We start from the raw sequence: 17,811 nt of genomic DNA, 5'->3' as shown, positions 1-17,811 counted from the left end.
AAAAATCCTTTTTATTCTTTGTTTGTTTTTTGTTTTTCATACAGACCCCAGCATCTGCAACATTTGACCCCTGGTGACCCCACCTCATTGTTCTTTGATGTAATGTTTTCCTGACTGACCTGTTTGGACACCATCCACACCTTTGATTGCTGTGATTATCTCTCTGCCGAGGTGGGATAAAGGGCAGTTAGAAAGATTACCTGTAATCATCTGGCAGTGTTCTCTGACTATATATGCTGTGCCTATATGCATCTCTTCACTTCACCTGATGAAGGAGCAGCGCTCCGAAAGCTTGTGATTTCAAATAAAGCTGTTGGACTATAACCTGGTGTTGTGTGACTTCTCAAACTTGGAGAATGCTTGTCAATATTGAAAGATGGGTTTAAATAGAAAACAATGTGGATTTGTCTGCTCAATATGGAAGAGGATTATAATGAGCTTTTGTAATATCAATCTATGTTGATTCTATTCCACACTATTTCCTCCCTTCAACCTCAACCTTTTCACACTAGTTTTAGTGCGTCTACTTGCCATCCATGTTTCCTTTAAGCTGCATGGCAGTGCCGCGCTCTAGCTCCCGTGCAACCAGCTTGCCAGTTTTTAAATAGGAAAAACAGCGCATGCGCAGTATTTTGAATGGGCCGCGTAGCCCCTTAAAGGGGCCGCACCCCCAATCCAAAAATAAAGGGAACATTGCTTGCCATGATTTCTGATTGTCTGATGCTTGGAGAAATTGTAGCTGGCCAACTCTGCCGGGCCCTGCCCAGTGACACCCTACCACAATATTCAGACTCGCACATAGGAATGTTCCTATGAGCGAACATGGGAACGTAGGAACAGGAGCAGGCCATTTAGCCCCCGGAGCCTGTTCAATGAGATCATGGCTGACCTGTGACCTAACTTTTTTATTTGTTTATGGGATGTGGGCGTCACTGGCAAGGCCAGCATTTATTGCCCATCTCTAATTGCCCTTGAGAAGGTGGTGTTGAGCCGCTTTCTTGAACCGCTGCAGTCCGTGGGGTGAAGGTGCTCCCACAGTGCTATTAGGGAGGGATTTCCAGGATTTTGACCTGGCAACAATGAAGGAACGGCGATATATTTCCAAATCGGGATGGTGTGTGGCTTGATGGGGAACTTGGAGGTGGTGGTGTTCCCATGTGCTTGCTGCCCTTGTCCTTCTAGGTGGAAGAGGTCGCGGGTTTGGGAGGTACTGCCGAAGAAACCTTGGCGAGTTGCTGCAGTGCATCTTGTAGATGGTACGCGCTGCAGCCACGGTGCGCCGGTGGTGGAGCCAGTGAATGTTTAAGGTGGTGGATGGGGTGCCAGTCAAGCAGGCTGCTTTGTCGTGGATGGTGTCGAGCTTCTTGAGTGTTGTTGGAGCTGAACTCATCCAGGCAAGTGGAGACTATTCCATCCCACTCCTTACTTGTGCCTTGTAGATGGTGGAAAGGCTTTGGGGAGTCAGGAGGTGAGACACTCACCGCAGAATACCTAGCCTCTGATCTGCTCTTGTTGCCACAGTATTTATGTGGCTGACCCCCAGGACGTTGATGGTGGGGGATTCGGCGATGGTAATACCGTTGAATGACATGGGGAAATGGTTAGGCTTTCGCTTGTTGGTGATAGTCATTGCCTGACACTTCTGTGGCGCGAATGTTACCTGCCACTTATCAGCCCAAGCCCGAACGTCGTCCAGGCCTTGTTGCATGCGGGCATGGACTGCTTCATTATCTGAGGAGTTGTGAATGGCGCTTAACACTGTGCATTCATCAGCGAACATCCCCATTTCTCACCTTATGTTGGAGGGAAGGTCATTGATGAAGCAGCTGAAGATGGTTGGGCCTAGAACACTGCCTTGAGGAACTCCTGCAGTGATGTCCTGGGGCTGTGATGATTGACCTTCAACCACCACAACCATCTTCCTTTGTGCTAGGTATAGAAACATAGAAGAAAGGAGCAGGAGTAGGCCATTCGGCCCCTCGAGCCTGCTCTGCCATTTAATGAGATCATGGCTGATCATCCAAATTCAGTACCCTGTCCCTGCTTTCTCCCCATATCCATTGATCCCTTTAGCCTTAAGAAATATATCTTAGCTCCTTCTTGAATATATGACTCCAGCAAGTGGAGCATTTTACCCCCGATTCCCATTGACTTCAGTTTTGTTAGGGCTCCTTGATGCCACACTCGGTCAAATGCTGCCTTGATGTCAAGGGCAGTCACTCTCCCACCCCCCCCCCCCCCTCCACCTCTGGAATTCAGCTCCTTTGTCCATGTTTGGACCAAGGCTGTAATGAGGTCGGGAGCCAAGTGGTCTTGGCGGAACCCAAACTGGGCATCTGTGAACAGGTTATTGGCGAGTAAGTGCTGCTTGATAGTCCTTTCGATGACACCTTCCATCACTTTGCTAATGATTGAGAGTAGACTGATGTGGTAATTGGCCGGGTTGGATTTGTCCTGCTTTTTGTGGACAGGACATACCTGGACAGTTATCCACATTGTCTGTCTGATAGATGCCAGTGTTGTAGCTGTACTGGAACAGCTTGGCTAGAGGTGCGGCTAGTTCTGGAGTGCAAGTCTGTAGCACAATAGCCGGGATGTTGTCGGGATGTTTGCTGTATCCAGTGCACTCAGCCATTTCTTGATATCACGTAGAGTGAATCAAATTGTCTGAAGACTGGCTTCTGTGATGGTGGGGACCTCAGGAGGAGGCCTAGATGGATCATCCACTCGGCACTTCTGGCTGGAGATGGTTGCAAATGCTTCAGCCTTGTCTTTTGCACTCACGTGCTGGGCTCCACCATCATTGGTGGAACTCCATTTACCTTGCCCCATATCCCTTAATACCTTTGGTTAACAATCTATCAATCTCTTTTTTTTATTCGTTCCTGGGATGTGGGTGTCACTGACAAGGCCAGCATTTATTGCCTATCCCTTATTGTCCTTGAGAAGGTGGTGGTGAGCCGCCACCTCGAACCGCTGCAGTCTGTGTGGTGAAGGTACTCCCATAGTGCTGTTAGGTAGGGAGTTCCAGAATTTTGACCCAGCGACTATGAAGGAACAGCGATATATTTAACATTAACAATTGATCTAGCATCAACTGCCGTTTGCGGAAGAGAGTTCCAAACTTCTACCACCCTTTGTGTGTAGAAGTGTTTCCTAACTTCACTCCTGAAAGGTCTGGCTCTAATTTTTAGACTCTGCCCCCTAGTCCTAGAATCCCCAACCAGCAGAAATAGTTTCTCTCTCTCTACCCTATCTGTTCCCCTTAATAGCTTGAAAACTTGAATCAAATATCCCCTTAACCTTCTAAATTCTAGGGAAAACAACCCTAGTTTGTGTAATCTCTCCTCGTAACTTAACCCTTGAAGTCCGGGTATGATTCTGGTAAACCTGCGCTGCACTCCCTCCAAGGCCAATATATCCTTCCTAAGGTGTGGTGCCCAGAACTGCTCCCAGTGCTCCAGGTGTGGTCTATCCAGGGTTTTGTACAGCTGCAGCATAACTTCTACCCCCTTGTATTCCAGTCTTCTAGATATAAAGGCCAGCATTCCATTAGCCTTTTTGATTATTTTCTGTACCTGTTCAGGATATTTTAATGCTCTATGTACCTGGACCCCAAGTCTCTGTGGACCTCCACTGTTTTTAGCCTTTCACCATTTAGAAAGAGTCCTGTTCTATCCTTTTTAGGTCCAAAGTAGACGACCTCACATTTACCTACATTGAAATCCATTTGTACAGTTTTGCCCATTCACTTAATCTATCAATATCCCTTTGTAATTTTATGCTTTCATCTACACTGCCTACAATGCTGTCTAACTTTGTGTCATCGGCACATTTGAATATATGGCTTTCTATGCCATCATCTAAGTCGTTAATAAATACTGTGAATAGTTGAGGCCCCAACACAGATCCCTGCCGGACACCACTAGTCACATCCTGCCAATTAGAGTACCTGCCCATTATCTAATTTGCTAACCAGGTCGATAATTTGCCTTCAATTCCATGGGCTTTAACCTTAGTCTCTTATGTGGGACTTTATCAAATGCCTTCTGGAAGTCCATATAAATAACATCCATAGACATTCCCCTGTCCACTACTTTAGTCATCTCTTCAAAAAATTCAATCAGGTTTGTCAGGCATGACCTACCTTTCAAAATCCATGCTCTGATCAGCTGAAAATTTTCACCGTGTTCAGTCACCCTACCCTTAATTATAGACTAGTAATTTCCTGACAACAGATGTTAGTCTATAATTCCCTGGTTTCCCCCCTCGCCATTCTTAAATAGTGGAGTGACATGCGCAATTTTCCAATCCAAAGGAACGGTTCCTAAATCGAGAGTACTTTAGATGATTATAGCTAGGGCATCTGAAATGTGCTCACCTACATCCTTTTAAAATCCTGGGATGGAAACCATCTGGTCCTGGGGATTTGTCACTCTTTAGTGCTATTATTTTCTTCTTTATTATTATTTTACTTATGTTAATTTTATTGAGTCCCTGTCCCTGATTCAATATTAGTTTCCCTGGGATTTCGGTATGCTATCCTCTTCCTCTACTGTAAATATAGACACAAAATAATTATTCAACATGTCCGTCATTTCCTTATCATTGACAATATCACCGATACCAGTTTTCAAGGGGCCAATGTTGCTCCTGATCACCCTCTATTTTTCCTAATATAATTATAAAAATCCTTTCTGCTGATTTTTGATATCCCTTGCAAGTTTCTTTTCATTCTCCCTTTTTGTAGTTCTTACTGTTTTGTGAGCCTTCGCTGTTCTTTGTATCTTTCCCATTCGCTGGGATTTGTGCTATTTTTGTATGCTTTTTCTTTTAGTTTTATGCTGTCTCTTACCTCTTTATTCGTCCATTACTTTTTTTTGGCAAGTCGAGCTCTTGCCCTTCAGGGGTGTAAACTGATTCGGTATCTCAAATTCTTTTTTTTGAACAACTCCCACTGATGGTCATTTTACCTATTAACAGATTTGCCCAGTTTACTGTGGACAGTCTCTGTCTCAGCCCGTTGAAGTCGGCCTTACCTAAATCTAGAATCTTAGTTTCACGTTTCTCCCTTTCAAACACTACATTGAACTTGATTGCTATTAGATAAATGTTCACGCACCATTGCGCTGTTAACTGAATCTAGTTCATTATTCATTACTAAATCTAATATGGCATTCCCCTTTGCTGGTTCTAGGACATATTGTTGTAGAAAACTATCCCAGACACACTCAAGAAATTCACTACATTTCTGTCATTCTGACAAGCTAGTCTGCTTATCCCAATCTATATGAAAGTTAAAATCCCCCATTAAAACCACACTGCCTTTACTACACGCTTGTCTAATCTCTGCATTTATACAATCTAGCACTTCGCAGCTGCTACCTGGAGGCCTGTACACTCATCATACACTTCTACTCCGTGCGTTTGTATAGAGAACGCTCATTAAATGAACTAGCATGTGCGTTTAATAGTTAACATCATTTTGTGGTGGTCCACAGGTAGAAGAGGAATTATGGGAGGAAGAATTCTTGGAGCGTTGTTTTCAGGAGATGCTGGATGAGGAGGACCAGGAATGGTTCATTCCAGAGAGGGATTTGCCAGGCATCAACCAGATGCAACAACAAATGAATGGCCTGTCCATAAATGACAGCAGCAAGACAGAGGACCTTGTGGTAAGGAGCAAAGAATGGTGATGTAGCCCATTCCCACAAAGGGCTGGTGTGTGCCACGTTAGTGTAAAAATATTTCCATTCTGATCAGCGCACTGTCTATCCTGACAACTTTCCTTTCCATATGATTGTTAAACAAGTTTGTGGGTCCAAATTTTCACAGAAGGCAACTTGGTAATTTAGTGTTTTGATCTTTCTGCCTGGCTCATGCTCGATTATTCCGAGGACAAATATTTGCTTGGGCTTTTATTTTTGTGATAACTCGACAGCCATGAAACTTGCACAATGTCCACACAAAAAATAAAATGACAGTATATGCGCCTGGCGTTTAAACTTAACTTTAAAAATCCCATACATGCTTGATTTTTGTGCTGAGGCTTTGTTTTTGGAGGGGGGGGGGTGGATAGGAATTGACCATATAGTATTGGGCCTCTGATACCCTGAATTGTAATCTCACTCCAAGTTTCCAATCTCCTCAATGTTACCACTAGAGGAAACTGAGGAATTCAGGTGCTTCCCCACTCTGAGTTGCCCCAGTTCACTCCTTTATACCTGGCTGCAAATTGCCTGCTCCATCAAGTTGGGAATGTGTATTGTAGGCCCGGTGGGTAACTTAAAGTAGGGGAAAAAATATAAACATTAAAAAGGGGAAAAGTGACGACTATATCAACAGCCATGTTTTTAAAAATACTATAAAAATGTACAACTTCCACGGTAGCAGAGTAGAATATTGCTGGCACTGCAGTTCAGCATATTGGTTACCGTTTGTGACTTCAAAAAAAAGCAATACGTTTTCAGTTGTTGCTGAGAGCCGATGCAGTGTGACGGTTGGGTGCTTTCTTACACGAAAAAAAGGGGAGAGGAATCGGTAAACGGATCACCCAGAATTGCTATCTCATACCCCCAAGCAATATGCTTCACAGCAACCAGCATTTCATGCCTTCTAGCCTCTATGATCAGCTGAAAGATAGTGCAAGAAGACAGAAACCAAACAACGGTGGGGGGGGGGGGGGGGGCAGGCTTAAACCTGGAAGACTGAAGTGCCCAAACAGTTTAATGATGATGTGAAGATTGGACTGTCCTGGGAGGCACTGGAGGGATCAGCTTGAGTGGGAATGAATGTACAGGAAACTCTTGATTTACCGGCACCCAAACAACCGGAAACCTCGGTTAACCGGCAAAATTCAGGAGTAGATTCAGTTAAGTTTTTCTTCATATTAGTGGCCATTTCTTGATTCTTGGCTGTGTAATCGGGGGTTTCTGCACTTGTTGCTAAGCAACAGGGACGCTTGGTCTGTGGCCGGGGTTCCTGCACATGTTGCTAAGCAACAGGGAAGCCTGGATTTGTTGCTGTGTACGGAGCTCTCCTACCTTTTAACTATAACTCTCTGTAATCCGGGCTTTTTGATAAACCGGCACCACGCCGGTCCCGTTGGTGCCAGATAAAGAAGAGTTTCCTGTGTGTGTGTTTATGTAGAAACATAGAAGATAGGAGCAGGAGTAGGCCATTCGGCCCCTCGAGCCTGCTCCGCCATTCAATGCGATCATGGCTGATCATTCAAATTCAGTACCCTGTCCCTGCCTTCTCCCCATATCCCCATATAATATTATTATAGAGAGAGTAGTTTTTGGGACCAGCTATATGGACTGCATAGTCTTTTTTCCGGTCCAGTACTTTTTTATGTTCCTAAGTACATTGTTTTCTGCCAATTTTCCTCCTTTCCTCTCGTCTCCTTGGATGATCTAATCAAGGTGTTTAAAATGATAAAAGCCGTTCGATGGGGTAGATACGGAGAAGCTGTTTCCTCCGGTGGAGGAATCCAGAACAAGGGACATAATTTTAAAATTCGAGCTAGGCCATTAAGGAGTGAAATCAGGAAGCACTTTTTCCACACAAAGGCTAGTGAAAATCTGGAACTTGCGTCCCAAAAGACTGTGGATGCTAGAATAATTGAAATTTTCAGGATTGAGATCAATAGGTTTTCGTTAGATAAGGGTATCCGGGGATATGCAGCAAAAGCGTTTAAATGGAGTTGAGGTACAGATCAGCCGCGATCTGATTGAAAGGTGGCGGAACAGGCTCGAGGGGCTCAACGGCCTCCTCCTGTTCTTGTGTTTCCATCAGTGCCAAGCATCCGCTGTCATCTTGCACAAGAAGCTATTCTTCATGTGGGATCCCCCTTAAGTCTCAACAAGCTGTTCAGTCCTCGGGTATCACAGCTATGCCAGATCCTGCCCTCACTTAACTGAATATGCTCACTTTCCAGCAGGGCAGCACTGAATAGCAATCCACTCCATTGGGACCCCCTGATGATCTTTTTCCTCTTCATAGTTCAGGGTGGTGTTGTTGCCAGCTGTTTGTGCAGTTTATTTTTTTTTTAATTGTCTCTTGCGACTGTATTAACCTAAACATGTCTTTATTTTTCCTCTTTCTTGCCTCTAGAGTAAAAGCACTCTGAATCCTGACGCCAAGGAATTTGTTCCTGGAGTGAAGTACTGAAATTCTGAGAGTCTTGCAGGCTGCCCTCTGCTGGAGGAAGCAACAAAAAAAATACAAATTTCTGAACACTGTGAAGCGAGTCACTTTTTAGGAGGGCCTATTTGTTATAGATGCTATTGGATTACCCACCCTCTCCCTCTCCCCAACCCAAGACTTGTTTAGATTTAATGTTTTTTTTTTTGGCTTGGTTCGGCTTCATTGCAACAACAAAAAAGCTCGGCCCTTTCACACTTTCCGATACGTGCAAGGTCAAGTCGGCATACCTTTGCTGGTGTACAGCATTCCGTCTGCCGCGTATCACGATGGGTCTGTTTCTTAAAACGACTGGTTCCGTGGCTTGGCGGGTGGGGAAGGAGGTGAATTGAACCCGATGCCAGAACCTGCTCAGTTTAGGGTACTTCGTATCTCATGAAAGATGAATTTAAAGTGACAGTATCCTTTTTTTTAAAAAAAAAAGAAATTAAAAATTGGCTTTAGCGAAATAACAAAAGCACTTTGCCAAAAAAAAATTGATTCTAAAAGAATTGAATAGCTACAAACTGCTGGAACCCAACGCACGCACAGCCTTTGGCTATTTTGCTGCCTGATCATAAACTTCCCTCTTCCCTGTTACGAGAGCCTCACAAGGGGGGGAATGTAGAACAGCTATAACAGATTACAGTATTACCACTACCATTACAGGTAGTCAATTTTATGGTCTACAAGATTTTCCTTCTAAAATAACATTGAAACTAGCAGTAAAGCTGTAGAGGCTAAATATGTTACAATGCATATTGTAATATTTTATATATACAGTATATGTTATCTTTCGGGGTTTTTTTTTTAACGCGCAGCCCAAATGGGCTAACAAAAAAAAAAAGGGATGCTGTTTGTTTAGAATGAGGTTGTGTGGGGAAATCCTTTACCGACAAAAAAAATTGGGTTGCACTTTTCACACTTAGTGGGGGTTGGGGCGGTGGGGGGGGGGGGGGGTGCGGGCGTGACGAAAAGTTGCCCAGGTTACAGAGTCCACAAGTGCTCAGCAAAGAGCTTTTTATCCAACAAACGCCTGACCAGGTGATCCAGCTCACTTCCGTTTTTGCAAAAACAGTCATCGCTTGTGTCTTGTCTCGATGGTGAAAATGGCACCACTGTTCCAGCCTCTCTCTCGCTCTCTCTCCCTGGGAAGATGATGATGCTCCTTTCAAAGCTCGGATTTGTTTTTTCTTTTTTGGTCTCGAGGGCAAGTGAGTGCGGAAAAAAAAAAAGTACTGGAAAGTAGATTTTTATTTTAAGAAAACAATAAGGTACATGGCTACTCTTCTACAGCTTTGGCCAGTGGAAAGTTAGGAAGTTCCAGGGTTTGAATGTGGTTTTTAAAAAGATCATGAATAAATTCTTTGGGTGATGGAGATGTGCAGGTTCAGGACCTGGTGGTGTGGAAGTGGTTTGGCGGATACCCTGATTTAAGTAGGGTTGCCACTTTTTTTGGGGCACGTTGTGTTTTAGTGGGAGGGAATGGAATTGTAGCTTAAGTTCTGAAGCTCACTTTGTTAATTAAATTCACACAAAGTTCCTGATAATCCGTCACCAGGCACAGAAATAGGTGTGTGAGGGAGTGGAACAATTTCCAATTTGGAAAAAGAACTTATTTCTGACTGCCAGTTTCCTTTTGCGAAAGTTTCTAATTAATCCAATCCAACATTAGTGTGGCTGGCGGGGGGAAACCTTCGTGCTTCTGTCATTGGTTTCTGCATTTTGGTGCTGGGAAAATGCTCTCCAGTGGGTGAAATTGGGTACTGCAGCATTGGAATTTTCTATGAATTCATCAATTTTGTGCAGGCCGGACTTGACTTTTCCTAACGCCCCTTCCCTTAAAACCATGCAGGCCCTGAACCGGTGGAGTTTTTAGCCCCAACAGTTCTCCTAGGTTTTCAGATATTGAAGTTGCTGTATTTCTTCCTGAGCCTTGTGTCAGTTTATATTAACAAAAATGTATTTTATTACTAATAATTTAATCTTAGTTTTCCCCCCATTCAAAAAAAAACTTTTAAAATATTTTTATTGCTCCAATTTCCTGTTGCAGCCAACTGTTACCACAAACTTTGAAAGTTTTTTTTTTGTGGCTGCAGTGTGATGAGAGGAATTCAGTCTTCTAGGATGCAATCACTACTGTGAAATGCTTTGGCAATTTCCATGATAATTGCATACTAACAGTCTGTGTTACTCTCTCCTCTCTCCCACCTGCCCCTGTGGTTCTGAATTTGCAGAGATAGTGGAAATTCCCATTATAGATGCTTTAATAAATGAACCTTTTTTTATATGCTGTTATACAGTATTTCAGATTTTGGCATAATGCATTTGTTTGTGGCTCCCTCACTGCCCTATTAAACAGCAACACTTCAGTGCTGTCATTAATGAGCCTTATAAATATCTTCTGTATAACGTATCCCTCACTAACACTATTAGAAACCAACTTTTTTTTATAGACTGGGTGGATGATATTTCTATCATACTGACACCCAGCTCTTGACCCTTTAAGATGGAAGGATGTGGTAGTTGAGTCTCTGTTTTGAGGTGACACTTTAAATTTCCCCCCCCTGCTGTCCTACCACACATGGAGTGGTGGCTGGCTTCTGTTCTGTTTTTTGCTCAAGGTGGATTAGTGCTTGGAGAAATGGAACACTTCTACTTTCACCATCCCACGTCCGCATTAAGCACTTCTGGGTCAGTTTATAATGTAGGCCAGATGCTGCCCCCACCCCCACCCCCGCGCTTCAGTTACAGCATGCCTTCATTAGAACCACACACACCCCTGCTTTGCGCCAGTGTGACATTCCCCTTCCCCAAACTTATCCTCTGAGTGAAGTTGCTGCTGAATTGCCCATCATAAACTGGCTGAGACTGCCCCGTGCTTATTTTGTTTAGGACCTTTAGCCTGGAGCAGGAACCTCAATCCCATCAATCTGGAGGATTGGCAGCTACGATCTGGGGGTAAAGAATGAGTTTTGGTCTCTTGGTGGCCCAGTGATTAAAGGCACTGCCCGCACTAAATGATACAGAGCAGGCCCTAGAATTGATTCTCGGCATGTGTCAAGTTAGTTGATCTCCGCAGAGGGAGTAGCAATGGATGTGTTACTGTTGGCTCTGAACCCCTAAGCTAAAGAAGAAAAAAATCAATATGGGATCCATCTGTTGATCTCTGTCCAGTCTTGGCGGAAGAGTATGTGAATGGTTGGATGAAGCGTGATCAGGTTCAGCTGTGTTGACCTCCACAGTTCAATAGTCTGCTTCTGATTGATGTTGGGCCTCTATGAAGAATGGTCGCTTGAGGTACTTGAGTTCTTCCAGCACTGACAGACTATATTCCAGCATGAGTCGGTGCCTTCAGGTGAGAAGATGATTAAAATTGGAATGGGGAAGGTGGGTGTCTTTAGAAGTGGGGAAGTTCTGATATGACAATTTATCCCTTAGTTTAAATCTTTTGTCTTTTTTTAATACTAACCTCGGTTTAAATAATTGGGTTTTTTATTTTTTTTTCCTGGGGCTGTTAATTTTAATCAATACTGTTTATTTCACTCTGCCTACCTGTCTTCCCAAAAGGAGAAAAATGGGGTGTTGCTGATGTTTGTCCAGTTGTGGATTATTCCAATATATTGTCACAAATCATGAACTTTCAGGGGGAACAAATTCATCATAACACATTCTCTGAATTGTGTATTGAAGGAGGTCAGGAAAGAGTTTCTGCTGCTTTCATCAGACACTGTCTGCAGGGAGACAGGGTGCTGCACTTGAAACTAGATTAGTGTACGTTGGGTTTAAAACAATCATTCCCCCCCCCCCCCCCAGCCATCTTGAATCTTTAATTGGGAGACTACCAATTGTGGCCAATTGAGAATTGTCCCAAAGTTAGGTTTCTCTGGTCCAGTAATAACTGGGATTTGGAGCATCGAGATGAATGGAGCAAACCCATATAGGACCATGGGTATCTTCTCTGAATAGCAGAAGGGTTCGATTTGCCGTATGTTAAGTCTGAGGAAGTCTCTCGTCTGTTAAAATATTTTTTTAAAGTTTCCAATAGTCATCCAAAGAATTGTTAATGCAACCGCAGACTGTAACATTAGCCAGGTTTACTTGGGTACATTAGGTTCTTGTGGCTATTTGGAAACTTATTTGGCAAATTGGCAGGTATTTCTCCTCTCTTTACCCGCCCCCTCTTCGCTGCACCCCTGCGTAGCTGCCAACTTAACATCTGTGGAGTAACGAGGTTCTGCCCAAGGAAATCCAGTTTTTGTACCCCTCATGGCCTACACTGCCCCACCACCCAGTTTCATACCTGGCTGTTCCAAGATGTAACCAGGATTCTTCTGAGAATTGTGGAACTCTTGTACAGCCGCAGTCATTAGCTCTTGTATCGTTCCTATTTGTGCCCATGTTTTGAAAACCAGAAACAAATGAGATCTCCAATGAGGGAACACCCTGTCCCATCCCACACTTGGCCTTCCATTTTCTCTAAGATTTCAGGGGAAAAGAGAGGAGGTTATTTTTGTCTTTCAACACACGCATTTTGAAATTGGTGTTTTTATGAATTGCAAATAGGTTACAAGTTACCCCTTAGGATTTAATCAGTCTTGTAGCAACTTAATGGTAAGCTGCATTATGGATAAAAGTTTTTTCACTCCAATTCAGTACTATGGTTCACGTACATCACTGCTGACTGTTTACTGCTTGCGAGTACAAGAGTTGAGCGGTAACCCCTTTCCTAGAGGAGGAGCTGGTGCTTTAGAACAGGACAGTGTGTGATGGGGGGCTGATGTTTAACAGTGCAAGGATATACATACCAGCTTTACTTCCTGATTTTTTTTGCAGATAAACCATGTGGGGACTAACAGCAGTTCCATGTACTGCCATTATCCTGGTTACTCCATGCATTCGATATATATTTGTGTGCAATTATTCACATTTTCCATCAAGGGTTGCCTGTATGTGGGCGGGGGGGGGGGGAACAGAGTAAACTAGAATGCAAGACTGCTGGACTTGTCAGGACAGTGTTAAAGTTCTGGGCCTCTTGAAGCCTCTGGCTTCACATTTCCAAACTTTGCTGTGTAAATGGAATAATTGGCACTGGTGCTAGAGTTCTGGTCCCTTTTCCCTTTGTGTTAGCTTACTAACTAAATTTTATTTTAGAATTGCATTTTGCTTGGGACAATGGGCACTTAAGACATTTAAGGGAAGGGGGAAGTTGTTTTAGTTCATTGCTGGAGCAGAACATTTGGAAAACCCCCATCTTTGCATCTGGAGATACATTACAACAGTGACTATATTTCAAAAATACTTCATTGGCTGTAAAGCGCTTTGGGACGTCCTGAGGTCGTGAAAGGTGCTGTAGAAATGCAAGTCTTTCTTAAATGCAAGTCTCTTATGTCAAAATTATTACAAACCAATCATGGCCAAAACAGGGGAAAAATTGAAGAATCATCCTGTTAAACAGTATACAAGCTTGTAAAACCAAAATATTTAAGTTTTAACATGGAAAACCTCAGTTGAACATTGGAACGTATTGTGTGTGACTTATTTTGTTCATTCTTTTGGAAAGGTCTAGCACCACCACTATGCACGCGGGGCAGGGTAACGTCCCATTATTTAACTGATTTTTGTTTTCCTAAACGCTCCGTTTTGCTGCGCTGAGGCTCAATCTTCAAATCCAGTCCAAATGACAGACCAGCTTGGCTGGTGAGGATTTACCTAAGGTGGCATCTGGTAGATTGAACCCTAGGAATCCTACTGGCTGAGGTGCACCGACATTAAAATGCAGCACAAGCCTAGCTCCCCGAATGGCTCCTAGACATCTACCAATGCCACTCCATAACTGATTTCCAGGAGGTGAGCTGGGGGAACCTTGTATCTCAATTCCCTGCCCCCCCCCGGCTCCCCCTTTCCCTTTCTGGGAATTATCCAGGATCTATTCCAGCATGAATTTCCCTTTGGCCCTGCCCCCTCAATCCCCAAACAGCCCTATTCAGGTTCTTAAATTGCTGCTGTGTATCACTAGCAGTGGGTTCTTGCCCCATTAAAATTCAGTTATACGGTATCATTGTTGCCATTTTGCTACCTGGTAGTTTATGGGTTGGATCACTCCTGGGGTAAAATCTGTTTAAACCACAGTTGCCAGCATATTTCTGTATTAATACCATTTCTGTATTAAAAATTGAGTTCTCAGCATTTTGTCGAGACAAGGGCATTATCCGATTGTGTTTGCGGATGTATAGCCTTTGTTTATTGTTAATTATCTGACACAAGTGTGGAATAAACTTTGTAATTTACAAATTTGTTTAGTCTGTTTTTCTTGAACTGTTTATAGAAAGGAAGTATTTTGCAGATACAAAACTGTAACCATTGCCGATGTCAAGAAGTCGATCATAGAATTTACAGCACAGAAACAGGCCATTCGGCCCAACTGGTCCATGCCGGTGTTTATGCTCCACACAATCCTCCTCCCTTCCCTCTTCATCTAACCCGATTAGCATAACCTATTCCTTTCTCCCTCGTGTTTATCTAGCTTCCCCATAAATGCATCTATGCTATTCCTCTCAACCACTCCCTGTGGTAGCGAGTTCCACATTCTCACCACTCTGGGTAAAGAAGTTTCTCCTGAATTCCCGATTGGATTTATTAGTGACCGTCTTATGGCCCCTAGTTTTATCAAACCCTTTCATAACCTTAACAACCTCTATCACATAAGAGCATTACAAATCCAAGCACTCACAAAAAAAAAATTAAAACAATTAGCAGTCAAGTTCTTTTGCTATGTTGAACGGAATCCTGTTTATTTTTAAATGCCAGTGTTGGATATTCAGTAGGTGTCTTCATCCCCTGGTACCCGTTTATGTGTTTTCAAGTGCTTGGTGTATTTGTCCAACAGGCAAGTATTTGTAAGTATTTTAGCTATGAGGAAAGATTGGGTAGGCTGTGTTGTGTCTGTGTATAATAAGACACAGACTGCGGGAGAACGGTATAACAGGTGTTTACTCAACGTGGCTCACGCTGGAACTGGTCTGTACAGATTACTACTCTGCTATATACAGGTGTGGTCACTGCCGGTACTGCAGTATACATGAGCTGTAAAAAGTAGTTCCCCCCTTAAAGGTTACAATTCCTCCCCTTTTAGATTAACAGTACCATAACACTCATTTAACAATTAAATATCAAACTAATTACAATTAACACTTTTAACATGCAACATTAGCTGAAAATAGTCTATTTATATATTCAGTCTTTGGGGAGGCTTCCTGATCCTTTCTGGATAGCGCCTTTCCCGAGTGTCTTGCTCTTGGTGCGGAGGCGATTCTGGCCCCCTGTCGTCGGTTGGTTCATCAGCTTCCGATGCTACTGTTTCTGGGGTAGATGCGACCTGTACATCGGGTTCATCGCCAGGTACGTATGGGCGAGGCATGGGGTTGACTTGTTCCTGTGACTCTAGGATCTGGTCAGCATGGCGTCTCACGATGCTCTCCCCAACATCCACTGTGTACATTAGTGGGCCCTGCCGTGTGCATATCATTCCTGGCTGCCATTTTTCTGTTCGGTAGTCGCGGGCCAAGACTAGTTGCCCTACATTGAAGCTCCTTGTTGGCTTCTCATGGATGTGCTGGAATTGCTTACTCTCAACATCTCTTCGTACGTTTGGTCTGAGCAAATCCAGGCGAGATCTTAACCTTCGGTTAAAGAACATCATGGCTGGGGCCTGGTTGGTGAATGCATGTGTCGCATTCCGGTAGGCGAACAGGAAATTGTCCACCTTGTGCTGCAGCGGAATGTTGTCATTGTACATAGCCTTTATTGCCTTCTTAAAGGTTTGTACGAACCTCTCAGCCAATCCATTTGTGGCTGGATGATACGGGGCGGATGTGTAATGCCTTACCCCATTCTTTTTCAAGAACCTCCGGAACTCTTCGGACACAAACTGTGGTCCGTTGTTGGAGCGAATCTGTTCTGGCAAGCCATTCCTGGCAAAAATGGTCCGTAGGACTGCAATAGTTTTCTCCGTGGTGGTGGAGGACATTTTAATGACCTCGGGCCATTTTGAGTGCGCATCCACGGCTATTAAAAACATTGAGTCCATGAATGGACCAGCAAAATCAATATGCACCCATTGCCATGGAGATGAGGGCCACTCCCATGGGTGTAGAGGGGCCTGTGGTGGTGCATTTTGGACTTTCTGGCATTCTGAGCAGCTCTTGGTCAGGTCCTCGATTTGTTTATCGATTCCTGGCCACCACACATAAGCCCTGGCTAGGCTTTTCATTTTTACCCCTCCCAGGTGACCCTCATGAAGCTCATTGAGCACTCTATCCCTTAACTTGGTGGAATTACCACTCGGGATCCACACATCAAGGTCCCCCGGCGCACTGACATCTGTTCTCTCCTTGTCGAGAATGCTGGCAACAGTGAGTCGCCATGTGCTGGCCATCCCTTCACCGTCAAATCATATACCCGAGACAGTGTCGGGTCATTTCGGGTTTCCTTTTCGATACAAGCATTAGTTACCGGTAGGTATTCAACTATAGTCGAATGGAATATTTCGACAGGATCCACTGCTGGTGCTTCCTCCGCAGTAAGCAGTTGCAGGCGTGATAGCCCATCAGCATTTCCATGCTGTTTCGTGCCCTTATATTCAATCTCATAGTGGTGCGCCCCTAGAAAAAGTGATCATCTTTGTAGTCGTTGCGCAGTCATCACCGGAACGCCCTTCTTCGGATTTAAAATGGAGACAAGAGGCTGGTGATCAGTCAGCAAGGTGAATTTCTGCCCGTGCAGATAGTGATTGAACTTTTTCACTCCCCACACTAGGCTGAGGGCCTCCCTGTCAATCTGGGCATAGTTACGCTCGGCTGAGGTTAGTGATCGTGACGCAAAGGCTATTGGCCTCTCTGAGCCGTCCGAGAATTTGTGCGACAGCACCGCTCCAATGCCGTAGGGTGACGCATCACATGCCAACCGAATTGGTAATGCTGGGTTGTAATGGGCCAATACATCTTTTGGTGTGATTAGTGTTTTGCTCTTCTGGAAAGCTCGTCTACATTCGTCACTCCACTTCCATGGCACCCCAGTTTGCAGTAGGGTGTTCAGTGGGTGTAGTATTGTAGACAAATTTGGCAAGAACTTATGGTAATAGTTTACCAGCCCGAGGAATGACCTCAGTTGTGACACATTTTCTGGTGCTGGAGCCTTGACTACTGCCTCAATCTTCTCTGGGGACTTATGTAACCCCTCTTTATCAATAACGTGGCCACAATACGAGATTTGTTTTCTAAAAAACTCGCATTTGGGGCGGTTAGCTCGGAGCCCATATTCCTGCAATCTAGTGAGCAGCTGCTCCAGGTTGGCAGGGTGATCACTGTCATTTTCGCCCGTGACCAGGATGTCGTCCAAATAACACTGGGTCCCTGGGATCCCTTGCCGGAGCTGATGCTACCCCGAATACCAGCCGGTTGTATTGGTAGAGACCTTTATGGGTGTTGATTGTGAGGTATTTTTTTGATGCTTCTTCTACCTCCATTTGCAGATACGCCTGGGCCAGATCAATCTTAGTGAAGCGTTTCCCTCCAGATAGCGAGGCGAAAATATCTTCAATCCGCAGAAGTGGATATTGTACGGTGT

At 44.1% G+C, this 17,811-nt stretch overlaps 1 protein-coding gene across 3 annotated transcripts in view; it reads left to right on the top strand.

Moving 5' to 3' along the window:
- LOC147104980 (polyadenylate-binding protein-interacting protein 2-like) overlaps positions 1 to 14,478 on the top strand; it is a 62,711-nt gene extending 48,233 nt beyond the window's left edge. For all 3 annotated transcript variants that reach the window (XM_086010971.1, XM_086010969.1, XM_086010970.1), the window contains exons 4-5: positions 5,502 to 5,675; positions 8,116 to 14,478. In XM_086010971.1, coding sequence (XP_085867097.1) covers positions 5,502 to 5,675; positions 8,116 to 8,172 — 231 coding nt within the window. In that variant the 3' untranslated portion in view covers positions 8,173 to 14,478. The remainder of the gene's footprint in view (positions 1 to 5,501; positions 5,676 to 8,115) is intronic.
- The last annotated feature ends 3,333 nt before the right edge of the window (positions 14,479 to 17,811 follow it).

This window comes from Somniosus microcephalus, chromosome 18, assembly GCF_052327205.1.
Source record: "Somniosus microcephalus isolate GS21.2 chromosome 18, FLI_Smic_1.0, whole genome shotgun sequence".
NCBI classification, from domain to species: domain Eukaryota; kingdom Metazoa; phylum Chordata; class Chondrichthyes; order Squaliformes; family Somniosidae; genus Somniosus; species Somniosus microcephalus.
The sequence above is the reverse complement of the archived record's forward strand: the minus strand, read 5'-3'. Positions and strand labels throughout refer to the sequence as shown.